General features: G+C 37.1%; 1 protein-coding gene across 2 annotated transcripts; it reads left to right on the top strand.

Annotated features, from left to right (window-relative positions):
• The first annotated feature begins 336 nt into the window (after positions 1 to 336).
• Positions 337 to 18,819, top strand: cept1b (choline/ethanolamine phosphotransferase 1b). 2 transcript variants are annotated; one of them, XM_042509620.2, is made up of 10 exons: positions 337 to 558; positions 3,566 to 3,871; positions 5,628 to 5,802; positions 8,156 to 8,303; positions 8,467 to 8,608; positions 10,317 to 10,401; positions 12,352 to 12,483; positions 13,920 to 14,078; positions 14,833 to 14,958; positions 16,019 to 18,819. In XM_042509620.2, exons 2-10 carry the CDS (start codon positions 3,678 to 3,680, stop codon positions 16,139 to 16,141), a joined length of 1,284 nt encoding a protein of 427 aa, XP_042365554.1. In that variant the 5' UTR covers positions 337 to 558; positions 3,566 to 3,677; the 3' UTR covers positions 16,142 to 18,819. The 2 variants fall into 2 exon arrangements, with proteins under 2 accessions (XP_042365554.1, XP_042365545.1); XM_042509611.2 differs by lacking the exon at positions 10,317 to 10,401 and adding an exon at positions 11,976 to 12,060 and having other exon boundaries at positions 338 to 558.
• The last annotated feature ends 535 nt before the right edge of the window (positions 18,820 to 19,354 follow it).

Below are 19,354 nucleotides of genomic sequence, written 5' to 3'. Positions count from 1 at the left end.
AGTTGTATTTTTGTATTAGTATTATTATCATTATTATTATTATTATTATTAGTAGTAGTAGTAGTAGTAGTAGTAGTAGTACTTTTATTTCCTACTTTTATTATTAATTTTTATTACTGTGTTTTTTGATGTAATGTAATGTTAGCTTGTCTTGGACATCAGACAGACTAGCTTTTCGCCTAGGCGTTAGCTAATGGACCGCTAGATAAAATTAATTCAGTCTTTGTCACGTGGAGAGCAGATGTTGCCAGAAGGAGAAGGCGGATGTCTACCTGCGAGAACAGACTCAGGGCAAAAAAAATTGACTCTAACCGACACAGCTACCGCGAGATTTCCACGATGGCTAACGTGAACTAACGTGAACTAGCTTGCTGTGACAACCAGCCCAGTGACACCGGTCGTGGTGATCCACCGCCTGCTGCTTAACGCCCCTCCGGTGGTCTAAGTAGCAGAGAGACACCCTGAAACTAACCACCCACAGAAGAAGCCTGTCTGCTGGCTTGAAGCGCCCTCACCGCCCCTCGGAGTGTCCGCGGCTCTCGTCCTTTAATCGGCCAGGTCAGCCCGTGTTACATCCGTCAGCTCAGCAGCATGCTAGCTGTCTCTGGGGTTAGCTAGCGGAGCTAACTCCAGCTAGCCGCAGTCATCGCGCGAGCTGTCAATACTTCTCTGATATGATCAATATCTTTAATAGGCAATTATATTTCAGTAATGTAAGCGTGTGGAAGTGATAATGAGCCAACTGCCAGCGAGTAACGTAAAATTACCAAACTGACACACGTCTTCCGTAGCTACCAGTCCAGCTAATGCTAATCACCAGCACCACTGATGCTCAGTTAGCTATCGGCTAGGCTGCGTTAGCAAACCGCTGAAGCAGGTTGTTTTGCTCTCGTCAGTGGCTCATGTGTTGCTGACAGTCACACGAAATAGTTTAGCAACACAGACACGGGCCATCAAGGAGGATTTTTTTTTTACGCTGTCTTTGATTTCTGTGCAGTTAGCAGCAGTTAGCTGATTAAACCCTGTTTATGTCTGCAGATAATGGTGTCCATGTCACATATGTCAAACAGATAAGATTAAACTTTTATTTGTCCGGAGGGGGGGAAACTCTGTGCAGCAATTAGTGCACAAAGAATGCAAATATGCAAAGAAAAATAACACTAAAATACAACTATAAAAATATATACATAAAAGTAATGTGCAAATAAGGTGCAGTCCAAATAGTTACAGTATATTAAATGCCAAAACAGATCACTGGTATTGATGATAAATATGGTAGGACTGCATATTGATAAGTGTGTCCACTGTCAAATCTGAGGTAGTTAATATAAGAGTTCAAGAGTTCGGGCTTTTATACAGAGTAGTTTGTGTATTCATGTGGTTGAAGTTGGAGTCCATAACACAAGTTAAAATCCATATCCGAAGGCTGAGATTCTTTCAGTAAGTTTCAGTCAAGTTTCAGTAGATAGTTAAAATGACCAAGGTCTAAACGTGTATCAAAAAGATATAGTCTAGGACTTGATAAAAACTGGAATAAAATCAAATTAGGACAAAGCCTCTGCAGTCACAAATGAAGAGGTGACTGTTTTATGCACATTCATATAATTTGCACTTGTTTTAAATGAAAGATTTTGCTCTTCTATTGTCATATAACCTGTTTTATATGAGATCATCTTCTTTCATTAGCATCTCATCTGCTTATAAATATGGTTATTTGTTTTACTCATAATTTTAATCTACTTATATGAGCTTAATTTTCTTATCCATATTGTACTTACTTGTTTATGAAATTATATATTTGAATTTGCACCCTCATATCTTCTTGTAAGCAGTGCTGTTTTATTATTTGTGCTTTAACATTCGTAATGTTTTTAATTTTTGTTATGTCATAAGGGGGCAGGAGGAGAGCTCCATGGGTTTCTGACATCTTATTTTATTCTGTAAACCTTTTCATCAGGGAATCACTTTGGGCTTAAGCTTGAAAAGTGCTATATAAATAAAGATTATTATTATTATTATTATTATTATTATTAATATTAGTGTTAATCGTAGTACACTCTTGTAGTAGTAATGTGTTAGTAAACGGCTGATATAATTGGTGGTACTTACAATAATAGAGGTGTGACAGTTCAGAGGAGTTTTGTACCATTTTGGTGGTGAATGACAGTGATAGAAGTGCATTTACTCAAGTACTGTATTTAAGTACAGCTTTTGTACTTTACTTTGGTATTTCCATTTCCTGCTACTTTATACTTCTACTCAGCTCAAATATTGTACTTTTTACTGAACATTATTTATCTGACAGCTAAGGTTTTGACTTACTTTGAAGATTTAGATTAATAATAAAAAATATAGTCACCATGATTGTGATTTATTATTATAAAGATCAGAGTTTGTTAATCCCTTTATTAGCCAGTAGTAGTATATCCTTTTAAGCAATTTACATGGTAATGAAGCTCATCCATTAATTAAAATGACATATATGAGTCTGAAATAGGCCATTCAGCATAATGTGCACTGTTAGTTTTTGTGGTTTTAGTAGGATTTATTTTGATGCTGATGCTTTTACAGAAGTACAGTTTGAAACTCAGCACCTCTTGATACTGTGGTATTGCTACTTTTACTTAAGTACATGGTCTGAATACTTCTTCCTCCACTTCCTCTTTCCCCTGAAGTCTTCAGTTTCATTAAAAGTTATACACCAGTGGCTTTATTCTAGATAATAGAGATAGGGTGAGGAGCTCAGACGTCCAGAGGAAGCTTGGAGAATAGCTGCTGCTCCTCTGCGTGAAAAGAGGCCAGCTGAGGTGGTTAAGGCATCTGATCAGGCTGGGCGTCTTCTGTTAGAGGTGCCCCAAGCATGTCTAAGTGGTAGGAGGCCCCGGTGCAGACTCAGAGCAGGCTGGAGAGAGAGATTATATATCTTATTTTATTATTATTTGACCTGGGAATGTCTCGGGGTCCCCCAGGAGGAGCTGGAAAGTATTGCCGGGGAGAGGGATGTCTGGAGTACTTTGCTCAGCCTCCGGTCCCTGCAACCCGGCTCCGGATAAGTGGATGAAAGATATTTTTCGTCATTGACTTATGTCCATCAACACAGAATATGTAAAGAACAAACTGAAACATCAGAATAACCTCAAGTGTGTGATTTGTGTTTGGATTCAGATTCAGAAAACTTTATTGTTTGTAAAGATAGAAAATCGTCTTAGACGGGGCTCAGCATGTGGTGCAAAACAAACTTGGATAATAAACATATAATATGAGTAGTCCCTATGAAAACAGAATAAATACCTAATGCAATCATTTAGACAGAATAAAAATACCAATATACTCGGGTACAAAGTGGCACAGTGTTTATGTCGACATATGGATCATAACCTTTTATTTAAGATGTTTATGTCAGTGGGAACAAAGGAGTTTGTATAAGTGTTCTTGGCTACGGGGACTTCAGGGCGACCTGGTGGTAGGATCATTAATCATTAGATGCTGTTTTAGTTAAATACATCCCAGGTTTTGAAATATTTTTTACGGACATATTGTAATATAGTTTTTTTTTTTCTTGTAGGTATTGTCCAGCCTCATCCAGCCCCACTGTGGATCTTTAGCCCTTCCGGCAGGACAGTGGCAGAGGCAGAGCCAGAGCCATCGGGGACCAGACCAGCAGGCAGCAGGGCTCCATGAGCGCGACGGGGCAGCAGCAGCAAGGGGGGGGCCTGCGTTCTCGCCGAGGCCTTGGCCGGGACAAGGACCCTGGGCAGGGCATGGGCATGGAGGCGGCCTGCTGGCTGGCCCCCGGAGTGCTGCGCAGGCTGATCGAGCTGCCGTCGCCGCCCCTGTCCCGTCACCAGCTCAAGAGACTGGAGGAGCACAGGTAACCCCGAGTCCTCAAGTTAAACTTTATGTGGAGTAATTTAATGTTATGTATTGGGAGTTTGGTGTCTTTCAGAACACAGTAACATCATGTGACACTTAGACTGAGCACAGGCGGACCTTATTTAACAAAATTCTGTGACTTTTGAAGGTTATTGGTAGCACCAAGTCTTATTTAGGGGCTTTGTAGCAAAGGGTGAATAGATATGCATGCATAATTTTCAAGTTTTTTTATTTTACAGAATTTATTTTTTTATTTTTTTTATTTTATTTCACCAAAGTTGTCTATTTTGTAAAGGTTCATTACAAAAAATCCCAAAAAAATCCATTTAAATTGGAGGTTGTAACACAAGAAAAAAAGAAAAGCTTAAAAGGCGGGGGGTGAATACTTTTGCAAGGTACTGTATATATGGAACAGTAATGCCCAGAGGTTAAGCGGACTGATGTGGATGAGTTCAGTGTGTGGTGAGTAGATGGTGTCATGTGTGGCACCCCTCTATGAAAGGGGTGTTTGTCAGAGGGGACACTTCAAACTCTGTTGCTGTTTGGGCCGTGTAATGTGTGGGAAGTATCTACACAGTCTGAGACAAGATGTAATTGTACCCGTTGAAATTTAAGATTTCATTCTGTTTCTATAATTGCAGCAAGTTTTGTCACAAAGTTATCCTCTTTCCAGTCAAATAGACTCAAGTAAAATGATGCAGTTGTTTACTGTTTGATTCCTTCCAGAGTCGGTCAAAGACATTATTATCTACAGAGTGCCCCAGGAATGACCTTAAATCTGGGAATGAGTTAGCATTTCAGCACTCCAGTCTCAAAGTCAGATGGTTTTTTGAATGAGTTTTGGGTTAGATGCCTGAAACAAGGTCTGTGGTTAACAAAAGCTGAAGAGACATTTTGTTCTTAGACATAAAATACGTCACTATTACTCCGCTCGTTAATTCTGGAGCTTTTATGTGCCTGAAAAAAGGCGTCTGGAAACAAGTGGCTGAATGAAACTACAGAATGTCATCAAACCAAATCACGCTGAACACGTTTCACAGCCTCGTTGTGGCGCAGACACGACTGTAGTTTGCTTGTAGCCTAAAATAAGCTTTTTACCTCTTGCAAATTACATTAAGACTTCAAAAAAAGTTTAAAATATTATTATCCCCATTACTCACTTGGACACAGAAAGGGCCCAGCTTGAAAAAACACCAAAGTTAGCCTGTAAGGTGATCAGTTTAAAAAGATAATGTGATTTAAAAATTTGACTGGTGATCCTGACATTTTTGTCTGCAGAGCTGCTCCTGCAAAAAGACAAAGCTGACTCCTTATTTATTAAAACAAAGTTATTCTGAAAATGTATTTATTATCTTTAATTACACCCCTTTAATGAAACTGTGTTTGGTCGAGTGTAAAAGCTTTATTTTTTGTTGTTATGCAAACAGAAGCAGAATTAACCTGGAGTTTAAACAGCTGAGGTGATGTTTTTATTGTAGCTGATAAAATCATCATTTGCAGCTTCTCGTGATACCGTTGTGTTAGTTGTAATTAAAATTGTAGGTTTTAGGATTTTTAAACTCTTTTAAATCACAATTTTAGCATTGAAAATAAGTCATAGTTAGCCCAAATAATAATTAACAGTCATATTAATTATCACCCAGCCCTCATCATGACTGCATCATTCTGTCATCATTATCGTTATTTCTGGGGTGCATGTAAATCTCCATGGTAACGCCATCAGGCCTTCACCTGGCTGTTGTTCGTCCCTGCAGGTACAGCAGTGCTGGACGCTCCCTGCTGGAGCCTCTGATGCAGCGTTACTGGGAATGGTTGGTGGGACGAGTCCCCTCCTGGATTGCCCCCAACCTCATCACCATCATCGGCCTGGCCACCAACGTCTTCACAACCCTCGTGCTCATCTACTACTGTCCAACTGCCACTGAGCAGGTCAGTCATCACGCTCGAACAACGTTTTACTAAATGTTCTTCGTGTGAAAACTTATTAAATAGTAGAATTCACGTTTTCAGTCACAGATTTACTTCAGTTGCTTCCAGTTTGCTGATTTTTATCTGTATTACTGGTCCAGTGTGTAGGAACTGGGGGAGTATATTGGCAAAAATGAAATATAATAATCATAGCTATGTTTTCATTAATTAGTATTCACCTTTTCTTTACCTTAAAACAGGGGGAAGGCAACCAGTGGCTCTGGAGCCACGTGTGGCTCTTTAGCCGCTGTATAGTGGCTTTGACACACAAAAAAAGAAAAAACAAAAAGAAATCATGGAAATGATTTTTTTTATCACATTTTTTTTTTTGTTCTAGGTCTAAATAAATGCTTACATTTTCCACGTTTAGAAAACCCACTGAATAATTAAATTAAACGTAACCAAAATTTGTGTCATACATCGAAGGCATTAGAACATTTATATCAACGTACAGAGCGGGTCCTCTCCTTGGAGTTCACCATTTTTCTTTCTATAGTAGCCCTGAATGGACAAAAAACAAACCACTGACTCTTGGCAGCTGTAGTTCTTCTACACACTTGACACAAGGAGAAGTTTCAGTTTGCTGCAATCTGCAACATCACCACTAGATGCCACTAAGTCCTACACACCTGACCTTTGAGCAACTGACAGTGAAACTCAAACCTTAAATAATAATAATACAAAATAATAAAACATGTATTTTTGTTGTTGTTAAAAAGGCACAGTTGAAGCAGAGCAGTGGGAGGGAGCTTCCTATAAAAATAATAAAATGACAGGAAACTAGAAATAACGGCCTGGTTCAAAACTAAACAAACAACTACAGAATTGAGTTTGAAAGTTTGCTTCGACTAAAAAAGTTGGCGGCTACACTCCATATTAAATGTTTTTTGGGACAGATCACCTGAGTGTAATACCAGGACAGTGATAAATGTATTAAATGCAAAATATGCAGGATTTTTGCGAGGTCTAAGTGTGATCCTTTGACTTTCTGTGAGGAGTTGGAGATGCATGTGAAAGTGCGTCTGCATCAACAGTCTGTGTGTATCACAGCGATGGTGATCCTGCGGCCTCTGTGGGCCTCGAGCCTCTGCCTGTACTCAGCAGTGTCAGTAGGACATATCTGATTACAGGGCCGTCTTATATAAATGGAGTAATTCTGGGAAACAGATCTCGAACAGGGCAACAACAAGGAATCCCTGATTTGTCATGGGGTCATACACACTGTATTTTGATTGGGATTTCATGTATTGATTTGTACAGCTCGAGGCCTTCTCCTGATCTGATTATTTGGCTGTCTGTCAACTGGCTACAGTTATATGCATAAAAATATTCCCCTATTTTTCTGAATATGACAGTATATTCTGGTTAAATATTACGAATTAGGTCATTTTCCAAATTTGGCATTTTCTGATCAAGACGTGGGATATGCCAACATTTTTTTTTTTGTGTCATTCAAATGACAAACAACATTCAAATATACTGACTTTCAGATTTATACATAAATACAGATTATAGAGATATAAATGGATCCACAGTCAGACAAAAGACAAAATAAAATCAAACCAAATTAGACAAACTAAACCAGAAAATGACCACAAAAAAATATCCAACTTCACAGGCAGCCACACACGTTTTAATAGCATTATTTGGACATACAGCCAACTTGCAATGTGCTTCTCAATTTAAGTTTTTTACTGCATTTTGCGACATGCGGCCTCTTGTCTGTTTACGGTCGGGTCTGTGTTTATAACGGATGTGTTGCACACAAACCAAATTGCAAACAGTTTGCGAGGCTGCGGTAGAGATGCGTGCAGAAAAGCCATCATTTCTGGTCGAAAAAAGCAACACACATACTTTTAAAGTTTATGGAGGACTTGGATATCAACAGGTTTTTGAATGGGCACAATATCACAGCACCGACCTTTCAAAGGGAAGGTTTAAGGAAAGAAAGACGGAAGCAAACGTTCCAAAAAGTCCACCACTGTTAGAAAACTGTAAAAAAAAATCCTATTTTGATGCAAAGAAGCAAAATGACAATTGGCTCCAGCTACTTTTCCATATTTTGCCATAATCAAAAATGTGACATGTTAATCTGATTGTGCATAACCACACGTAACCAGAGAAAGTAGAGGAATATTACATTTCGTTAGTCATGTTAACAGCTTAGTTGAAATATTGTCTTGTTTGGAATAATAACATACACAAAACAATTTATTTTGTGTATGTAAACAGACTCATCTTTGCAGGTTTCACGGTAGAGAAACTCCTGCTCCATATTAATGTGTTTGTGTGCGTGCGTGCGTGTGTGTTTTAGGCTCCTCTCTGGGCGTACCTGCTGTGTGCTGTGGGTCTGTTTATCTACCAGTCATTGGACGCCATCGATGGAAAGCAGGCCAGACGCACCAATAGCAGCTCTCCTCTGGGCGAGCTGTTTGACCACGGCTGTGACTCCCTCTCCACCGGTCAGTTTTCTCCTTTTTGACTTTGTTCTGCTGTTACTCAGTGAATCCAGAGCCCTTTTTTAACATTGCCTGTGTGTGTGTGTGTGTGTGTGTGTGTGTGTGTGTGTGTGTGTGTGTGTGTGTGTGTGTGTGTGTGTGTGTGTCTCTCTCTCTCTCTCTGCAGTGTTTGTGGTGCTGGGAACCAGTATAGCAGTGCAGATGGGCACCAACCCAGACTGGATGTTCTTCTGCTGCTTCGCTGGGATGTTTATGTTTTACTGCGCCCACTGGCAAACATACGTGTCGGGAACGCTGCGCTTCGGCATGTGAGTCATCTAAAGCTGCCTTTTTTGGGTTTTTTTGTTTGGTTGTTGTTTTTATATAAAGCAAGAAGATAATTTCAAGCCGTGTGTCTATGAAGTTTGCTGATTTCAGTATTTACAGTTCAGGTTTTTTAAGGTCTGAGTGTTACTTTTTAATATTACCACATATACCTGATTTTACTGATTCCAAAACGTGTTTTCCTGTAAACCCCTTCTTTTGCATTTAACTAAATATTACACCTATTTGGAATATTTAGTTATGTTATTCTGACATTTTAATTTATTTTGGTCTGTTATCAAACAGCGAGACAATAAGGCAAGAAACTACAAATATAAAAAAAGACACACAATCATCTATAATAATCTATAAAGCAATGCAAGAAAAGATATCTTCAGTCCAAAACAGATGAACGCTAAAGCTAAAACTTAATTAATTAATCGATTAGTTGTCAACAATTCAATTAATCGTCAACTAATTTGATAATTGAGTGCTTTGATATGATAATCGATTGGTTTCAGCAACTTTTTAAAGTCAAAAAGTCAAAATTCTCTGATTCCGGCCTCATAAATGTGAATATTTTCTGGTTTCTTTACTTCTCTATGACATTAAACTGAATGTTTTAAACAAAATGACATTTGAGGATGTCGTTTCTTGCTGTGATTGACATTTTCCACCATTTTCTGATGTGTTTTTGACCAAACAACAAATCGATTTACTGAGAAAATAATCCACATCTTAATCGATAATAAACGTAATTGTTATTTGTAGCCTAAGCTCAAACTTCAGTTTATTTTGCCGATTTGGCAGTACAATACAAGACATTGCATTTGGCATCAAGAGCTAACATCAATCGAGAGGAAAAAAGGGCAAATCCTTTAAAATGACTTATTTCACATTTGATGGTTTCACAGTCAGCACAGTCACATTTATGTCCACCAGACGCGGTTCAACCATTGCAGCTCCAAAGTGTTAACAGCCTGGTGCTTCAGAGTTTTGATTGTGTGAAAGATTTTTTTCATTTTTAATATTTTTCTGTTGTTGTTTTGGCTCTATGTTATTAATATAAGTCTGATTCTGTTAAACAATTAATCTGAATCAAAATCTGGTAAATAACAATCAAAATAAACATGAATAAACATTAAGTAAGAGAAAATAGAAATAAAAACCATTAAAATTAATATATAGAACAATAACAATAAAAAATGGAAATCCTATAATAGATGTATATAGTATGTCTGTTTTAAAATGAAAAGCTGTACAGTTTTGTGCAAAGATGTGCAAATGTATTGACCTTGAGTTTGTCCTCTCATCCAAACAGCATTATTCTGTGCATCCTTTCTTACACTCTGCATTCAAAAAGTCAAACAAGTTTTTCCAAATCCAGTCACACTCCTAAGTTTGGTAAACAGGGTAGACGTATGAAGATGGTGGAGTGCTGATAAAACGCACAACAAAACATTGAGGTACTTCCTGTTACTCACCTGCACACAAAGACCTGCAGCATGAAATCTGAAACACGTCTGGTTGACATAAACACGTTTTAGAGGTTTTCACGTACATTTATCACATCTGAAAACACATTTTGTTCACTTTTATCTATTGAACAGTGGATACACTAGTTACAGTGCTTCAGCGTTACTGATTTCATCAGGTGATAGCGGTTTTATGTGCAGTCTGGCTGGAGTAAAGGTGGATGTATTCTGTGTGTAGATTTGATGTAACAGAGGTGCAGATCTGTCTAGCAGGATTACAGATGCTCACAGCCGCTGTGGGTCCCTGTCTGTGGAACATGATGGTAAACCTCCTGGCTGTCGCTGCATGTTTCACTGCTGCCTCCTTCCATAACCACCGCCGACCTCCACTCAATCACGTCTGTCCTGCTTAAAGGTGCAGTCATTCAAACACGGCTCATCAAAAACTGAAGGAAACTAAACTTTTGGCAAACTGTGATTTAAAAAACCACCAGTTATTTTAATAAATTCTAAACTGGGATTGAGGGGCTAAAAAAATGCAATGCAGGGCGCAAAATACTAGTTCCTGTGTAGAATAGGGCTGTGCAATTAATCAAATTTTGATTTCAATTTAATCTCCCAACAATTACAAAAGAAATGTAATCAAGAAAAACGCATTTTTCCACATTCTTTTTTGCAAGTGTACCCTTATTTTGTCTTATTTCACCCCTCCTTCCCTCAGCCTGAGCTCAACACTTGCAGCCAAAGCTACCAGCGAGGTGAGCTGTATCAGCACGAGGAAAGATGACAGGAGAAGAGCATTTGGTTAGCAAATTAGGCAGAACAAATTCTGCTGTGTGAGAACACTTTGGATACGAGGCATCCGACGAGGAGCAATAAAAATTATTAAAATGCAAGATTTGCTACATAATGGTGTCCGCACCACGCGGCAACACGTCAGATATTTTTAATCATCTTAAGTTTAAACACAAAGTGGCCTATGACCAAATAAAAAAAAAAACAAAAGGAGAAAAGGACGACCCCATCGACCTCCACTGCAATGCAGTCATCAGTTAAAGACACGATATATAAAGCAACTCAGTAGTAAATAAATTAAAAGAAGCTCAATGTGAAAAGTTTTAAGGGAAATTAAAGGTCAACTGTTTTTTATGTTCAATGAATGCAACATGTTTACAAAGTCAGAGAGTAATCTGACTCAGGATTGACCAAAATAATTGTGATTGGGATTTTTGCCATAATTTAGCAGCTCTAGTGTAGATGCACTGTATGTAACAAAAGTTTGCACAAGTTTTTATTGCCCCTTGTCATGTATCTGTCCTTGAGCAGCTTCTTGGCAAACCTAATATGGAAACTTGAAAAAAAAAACATATTAAAGCTTATTTGGTGACTTATTTTCTTTTATAAGTGACTAAATAAATATTTCTAACTGATTATTGACCTCCAAACTTTTTCACTGTTTTTCACTGCTGTTGAATGGAACTAAATGGGAAGTTGAATGGGTAGTGGGAAGACCAAAAAAAATCTTTTTTTTTTTTCAAATTGAGATTTTTACGCCTCACCTGCGTTGAATAAATGTATCAAAGACACACAGACATTTTTAAAATAATTTCTGCCTTGATTTTGTGACGACAAGACTCTAAAATATCTCAGCCCTCATTGAGCGAACAGAGGAGCGACTGAGTGCTTCTTTACTTTTAAGAGCCAGTGAAAAATTACTGACTGCATCTTTAATGCAGCTTCTTTCCTGTCGAATCCTCCAAATTGAACTTGTGTGGTGCAGAAAGAGCACATTGGCGTCCCGCGGAGAGTTGTGGAAGAAGGCCGCAGGACGACGACTGCGTGCTGGTAGACGTCACTAATCGTCACTGTCGACTCTCTGCTTTCTCCTCCCACTCAGCATTGATGTGACTGAGGTGCAAATCTTCATAATAATCATGTATTTGCTGGCCGCCGTGGGAGGATCTGCTTTTTGGCAGTCACTGGTAATTCTGATTGGTTTTATTTCCTTCAGATTGAGATTAATGAGACATAATTAACATTCTTGTTTTGATTGTTTTACAGTAATTGTTATCAAAAATCCAGAGAATGTCACTTTCTACGCTTTTACCGTCCTCTAACATTACTCATGATGCTTCGTGGATGTAAAAATGATTTTACTCACAAACTACATATTAAAAAAAAGCTGGACGATTACAGTTTGATCAAGATGGATGTAAATGTCTGCGTTATGTTATCATTCATTAATTTCGATTTTTTTATGTCTTGGTTTCTAGATTCCGATCCTAAACATCCAGATGAAAATGATTCCTGCCATCTGCACTTTTTTAGGAGCCATATTCTCCTGCACCAATTACTTCAGAGTTATTTTTACGGGAGGTGTGGGCAAAAACGGATCCACAATAGCGGTAAGTCTGGAAACATCTCCTCGTAAATTAGTTATTAAAGATCAGATCGATGTCAGAGGGTGGATATTGTTTTATAACAGATAAATCAGAATGGAAATGCTTCAAGCTGCATCAGTGTGACATGTTTGTGCTTCCAGAGTGAAGAAAACAAACCAGAACGACAGCGATGTTTTTGTGTCGCAACCTGCACAAATCAAAAACATTATGGGTGGAAAATATTCCAAAACCCAAGAGGGAGCCTCCATTTAGCTCGGAGTTCAAATTTAGGTATTAGCACAGAAACTGGTGAGAAATAAATGACTGTTTTTAGACGGCTCGCGCTGTTGCTGTGTGTTCATGGCTGTTTAACGAGCACAGAGTTTGTCAGGCAAAGCTTTTTATGTGCGACTCAATTTTATGAAGTCTCGGTTATGATCGCTGCTACCCGCTGTTATTTCTTGCAGGAATTTCATGTGTCATGTTAGCTTGTCAGGGCCAACAGATACCATCAGTGTGATATTTAACTGGTCCTTTTTTCAAATGCTGATGTCTGTTTTTAAGATAAGTTTTATTTAGCACTAAATTATGACTTGGGCTTGTGGCAATAAGATTTTTACACACTGCTTACTGTGTGTTGTTTCTTTGTAAACAAAAAAGTTTGGTTCAGAACGAGCCTTCACAACCTTCAGTGTCCTGTCACCAACACAGTTTACACCTCACCTCTGTATATATATATATATATACATACACACATACACATATAACTCATAATGTATATTCCACACATTTACTACATTCTTGTGAAAAAAATTAAATTCGGTTTTGATTCACTTTAGTCTTTTGCAGTACTGTCTACACAAATTTTCTGTGTTTACATTTTAGCCCTTTGTATGTATTATAACTTGCACAGTTTTATGTCTTAGATTCAGATTTAGCTTTATTCGCCTGATTGTCTTTAAAAAAAAAAAAGTATTTATTAAACATTGTAAGAGGGTATCAGAGCCAACGACTGCTTAGCTGTAAACATTTTCACATGTTAAGAATACAGAAATTAAACTTGAACTTGTACCTCCTGAACCAGCTTGTTCCAGTTGTCAGTATAAGCTGTAGTTAACTAACTTTTATTCCGTTATTTAGCCAAACTGGAAATTTAGATTATCGGCTGCTGTCCAGTTAAACATTTATGGCCAGTGTCTGCGTGCACCAGCGCTGTGTTTCATTTTGATGATTTAAGAAATGAAGAAATGTTACATACTGAGGTACTTTGAGTGTGATTCAGTGGATCATTTTGTCCTCTCAGGCAACCAAACACCTCACTGTATAAACATAATGTGCTTGAGTTCATTTATAAGATGTGTCACATTTTTATAACGTGTTTGGCATAAATATAATTTCTACTGTCTGTTTTGATGACATTAACCGTGTGTGTGTGTGTGTGTGTGTGTGTGTGTCCTCAGGGAACCAGCGTCCTCTCTCCGGTCTTACATATTGGTTCAGTTATCATTTTGGCAATGATGATATACAAGAAGTCTGCTGTCCAGCTCTTCGAGAAACATCCGTGTCTTTATATCCTGGCGTTTGGCTTCGTCTCGGCCAAAATCACCAATAAATTAGTTGTAAGTCAAACGCACTTTTTTTTACTGCATAATATGAAAGTCAAACACAATGCTGCTGCTCTGATTTAAAAATGTATTTTATCATTTAATAGCGCTGACATAATGAATTAACATGCTTTGTTTTGTTTATTTTTCTGCTTTATCCTGTAAAAGGACAGATGTTCACGTCAGAAGAGTTCAGGGTCAATTCCTTCTTCTCAGTTCTAAAAGTCACATAGTTGAAAATTAAAAAGTTAAGGTCCAGGATGTTTTTAGTGTACCCCGCTACAAAGAAAGAAGTAACACTGTGAGCAGGACCCCATCCGAAGAGAAAAAAAACAAATACCAATATTTCAAATACCAGATATTTACAGGTTTGGCTCTGGCTAAACTAATAAACTTTTCTTGTGTTATGAAACAAGAGTTCCTTGTTGAGGACTTCAGCGTAACTGAAACTTAAATCACAGAAAATACAAGAGTTTTGACAAAGTTAGCGACCAGCTGGTGGGGAAAGTAAATCATCTGGTGAAAGACAGAAATTAGACGCTTGTTTCTAATTTCACCTTTTGCCATTTGAACTGTTTTTGCATCCTGTTTGCAGTTTTGACTTCCTCTTTTTTACCACATTATCATGACTTTGAGTTAACTTTCTAGTCATCACCAGGTCTAAGTTTCTTTCCAAAAATTACAACACCAGCACCCTTTGCAGAGAATTTAGTGCCCTAAATTAAACTTGTGTGTGACGCTGACTGTGTTTTTTTCCGTCTGTCTGCAGGTAGCACATATGACAAAAAGTGAGATGCATCTCCACGATTTAGCCTTCCTTGGACCAGGACTACTGTTCCTGGATCAGTATTTCAATAGTTTTATTGATGAGTACCTGGTGCTGTGGATTGCATTGGTAAGTACTCACATGATGCTCGCTTTGGATAATTATACTCAGTAATATAAATAGTTTATGTACGTGAAAACGTAGTCAGTTAAGGTTTATTTAATCAGTGATAATGGTAGTTTTTGTGGCTTTGAAGCCCGTTTCCATTTTAAAAATACTTTACAGTGTAAGGAATGACAAAAATGAAATTTCTCACGGTTCGTCAAAATTGTGAGATACTAGTTACTAAGTCACGATTATGAGGTAGTGAGTTAACATTTATTAGATTACAAGACTCTTTGTCAAAAGTATGACGCATAAAAATAATGAGAGAAATTTATTTGATTGAATGTTCCCAAGTCAGTTTTGAGTATGTGAAAATTTTTAGGTCATGAGAAAGCAAATCAAAGGAATTAAATCCTGATTACAGGGCTGAGATCATATATCTTAAATATAAACATACTCAGATGTTTTTTTAAGACTAATAAAGTCAAACTCACATTATACCAAGTTGCAATTATGAGACTGATGGACAAATTTAAAATTATTACATAAAATCAAAAGTCATTGTAACTATATCATGTGAAAACTAAGTCTAATTATTGAAATTCAAAATAACGATGATAATGATGAAATGGATAAAATTTAAGGTCTGCCATAAGAGATTGTTTATTATTATTATTATTATTATTATTATTCTTAATAATAATTATTGTTATGAAGGATCCCAATTAGCTGAGGCCTTGGTGACAACCTCGTCTTCCTGGGGTCTAAGACAACATTAAATCATAACAGAAACAAGTAATAAAAATTAATAGTAATTAATAAAATAAACTAGTAATAAAAAATAAATTAATAAATAATATTGATAATAATATAAAATAATATTAAGAATAATGTGAAATAATAATAATAATAAAAATAATAATGGAATAACATTAATAATAATAGAAATAATAATAATAATAATGGTAAGATGATAATAAGAAGTAAACTTTATATTAAGTGCCACTTCCTTTTTCTTTTCCTGTCAGTGAGGTGTGTTCTTCCTCAGAGCTGCTGTTTGACGGTGTTTCTTTCTCTCCTGCAGATCATTTCCTTCTTTGACTTGGTGCGTTACTGTGTCAGTGTTTGCAACCAGATTGCCTGCCATCTTCACATTTTTGTTTTCAAAATCAAGCCTTGTTCAGTGCTCAGCTCAGCTCCTCACTGAGGACACGCCCGCCATGACTGACTCTGTCCCTTCCTGTTAGTCGCACTCATCTTTTCTTCCCTCTGTTTTCCACGTAGAGATGCAGGGGATGACGTGGTGTAAAAGTATGTGCTTCTGCCAACTGAATGTGAGGACAAATAATATATATTAAGATACTGGAGTATTACTGTCATTGTTTCTTTTTTTTTTTCACCAGTGCAGAATTTGTACCAGTTTCATCTTCTGCCCCAGTAATAAAAATTCTCCTTCTTACAAACTCATGAGCAAATATTTCAGGAGAGTACAGGTGCTACTCGCTGTGTTCAAGGAGAGAAACTTCAGTGTGTTTTAACTGTTCATGTGCAGAGAAAATGTATAGGAAACGAATCAAATAATTCTTTGCTTTTCATGATTATAATTTTTGTAATATTTGCATAACGTTACCTTTTTGCTATTGTAAATACCGAACAGTGTCTGTGCTTTTCTTCTAAGTTAAAAATCCTGCTTTGACACATTTATAAAGCTTCATGTATATGATTTTTAAAACAAACTCATCTCCTGCACATCACATAAAACTGTGCAAGTGATCAGCAGAAATGTGGTTTTGGAGGAAACTTAATGCCGACCGCAGAATGTTGTTATTGAACAAAACCGCAAAATATTCACTGCCGATGTTTTTTTTGTTTGTTTAGTCTGTTACACGAAACCACTTCCTTCAAACTACACATGGGATTCTTTGAGGTCGAAATTCAAGTTTTGGTTGCAAAGTTGTGTGTATTTATTGTCAACTGTTATGTTGTTTGCTAATATATTAACCTTTTTTGTAGTTTGATTAATGCGTCACAGGGTTGGGCTTCCTTTACACTTTATTTTCTTACTTTAAAACAGATAAGGACACGCCGTGCACACGAGGGAAAGACAAAGCCAAAGTTTGTTTGTTTTTTGTTGTTTTTTTTACTTATAAAATATCTAAACTCAAAGCTCGATGTACAGAGTGATGTGGATGAAAGCCCAGAAGGCTTGTAAAGAGGCCTTTGAGGTCAAGAGTGGACTTTTATGCTCATATTTTCCCACGTTTTGAAGGTTATTCGAACAAAGTTCAAGATGTTTTACCTTTTTTTTGTTTCAATCGCCACCAGCTGTCACTGTGCTTTCTGTCACTGCTCGTCCTGTTTATTCTGCATTTTTCTCATTGTCAACAAATCACGTGAAAGGACTGAAATCAACAATGTGTTTTCTTTTTTCGCAATACTTTCTGTTTCCTGTGTGACTCACAGCTCCAAGCCCACTGCTTCCTGCTATGGATGTAAAAATATATAAAGTGTCATGTTTAAGCTCAGTTATTTCCTAAAAAACAGCTGCAGTTTTTAGCAAATGTTACTAAAATGGAAAGAAATTGTGCATTTGTTGGGGACTATTTTCAGCAGTGGATTAATTTGCATTCTGTGCTCTAGTGAGTTATTTGTGGCAGCATGGTGTATGTGGGACTGGACAAAATAAACTGCAGTGTGTGTTCATGGTAGAGCTGCAGCTAACCATTATTTTCATCGCTGATTAATCTGTTGATCATTTTCTCGATTAATTGATTAGTTGTTTGATCTTTAAAATGTCAGAAAATTGCAAGAAATGTTCCACAGATCCGTAAAAAGTTTTAAAAGGTATTAAATTCCTTAATATAAAAAATAAAACATTAAATTGGTGAAAAAATGTCTTAAAGCAATCTTTCAAATTATTTAAAGTGCCCAGACATGAGTAGTGGGATTGTTTGAATATTTATTTATGATGGTGCATTGTACAATCTTAAAATAATTAACATCTATTTCTTTTGAGAGTAATTGACCAATTTATTTTATTTATTTATTTTGTCTATTATTTTTGATGTTGTAAAATTGGTCTTTAATTAAATTCCAAGTGGCCTAAAAAATTCTTGAAAGGTCTTAATCTAACTTGCCTTAAGATGTAGGAACCCAGATGTGTGTTTCCAAAATCCCAAGTTGACGTCCTCAAATACCTTGTTTTGTCCTCAACCCAAAAAAAATTCAGTTTATTGTCACAGAGGAGAAAAAAAGGAGAAAATATTCACAGTAACATCTCTGATTTTGACTTTTTTGGCCATAAAAAATTCTCAAATTGACTAATAGATTATCAAACTGGTTGGTGATTAATTTAACAGTTGACAACTAATCAATCAATCAATGCTTGCAGCTTTAGTTGATCGTAATGAAGGAACATGTCACACAATGCAACAGTGTGGCTCATTTTTAATAGTTTTTGGACAACAATGGAGCTTTATGGCACAGAGGAAGAGGATAAATAAGACTTTAGACACACAGTTCAAACTTGTAAGTTGATACAATCGTTGTTGGTTTTGGTCTTTTTGTGGATTTGTTGACAATATTACAAATATTTCAAGGATTGTCCTTTAAAATGAACAACTTCCTGCCGCCACAACGGTCATTTATCTGGGCGTCACTCCCTCGTGTGTTGCCAGCAAATTCAGCTGAACTTGTTCATTAACAACATGATCTGATAGTTTTCCCCCAAAAACAACGCACTGTACCTGCTGAAGCCCCACAGGTGGACTCTGTGTGCAGGAGATGAGGTCACACAATGACATCACAGTTTTTAAGGTGGTGACTGACGAGATTCAGATCAAACTTTTTGTCCCTGACAGTTAATAAAAACCTGTTTTATTTGAAGTGGCTGCTGCTCACTCCGCCTCCAAACCTACTGACATCGTCTGTTACAGCAGCTCAGGCTGAAGAGAATCTGTGTGATGTTTTAATGTGGAGAACATGTTTGTCTGAACAACACTTTGTTGCTTTTTGCATTTTGTGCCTGTTTTTTTTTAATGTTTTGTCGAACGGCTCCGACTGTAGATGCTGCACTGAGCCTCTACAGTTTGTTAAAAAAATTTAAATGCCAAGTGTAAGTGTAGTGAGTCATTAACTACAGCAGCTTTAGAGCAGCGTCACTGCGTGAACTGGACGAGTTCAGGGTCAGGGCGGTTCGGTCGTAAGTCATCTGAACGCTGCTGAGAAAACAACGGTCATTTTAATCACATCACACACAAAAAAATGTTTTTGAATGCCTTGCGGTCTCTTAACATGGAATATTAGAAGAATATTTGGAATATTATGAGACTTATTTAATAAAGATGTAATATTCTGAGAAAAAAAAGTTGTATATCATTAAAATAAAGTTGTAGTTCTGAGGAAGAAATCTGCAAATTAT

The sequence above is a fragment of the Plectropomus leopardus genome, chromosome 2 (genome assembly GCF_026936395.1).
Source record: "Plectropomus leopardus strain MGB_pleo_1.0 chromosome 2, ASM2693639v1, whole genome shotgun sequence".
NCBI lineage: Eukaryota > Metazoa > Chordata > Actinopteri > Perciformes > Serranidae > Plectropomus > Plectropomus leopardus.
The sequence above is the reverse complement of the archived record's forward strand: the minus strand, read 5'-3'. Positions and strand labels throughout refer to the sequence as shown.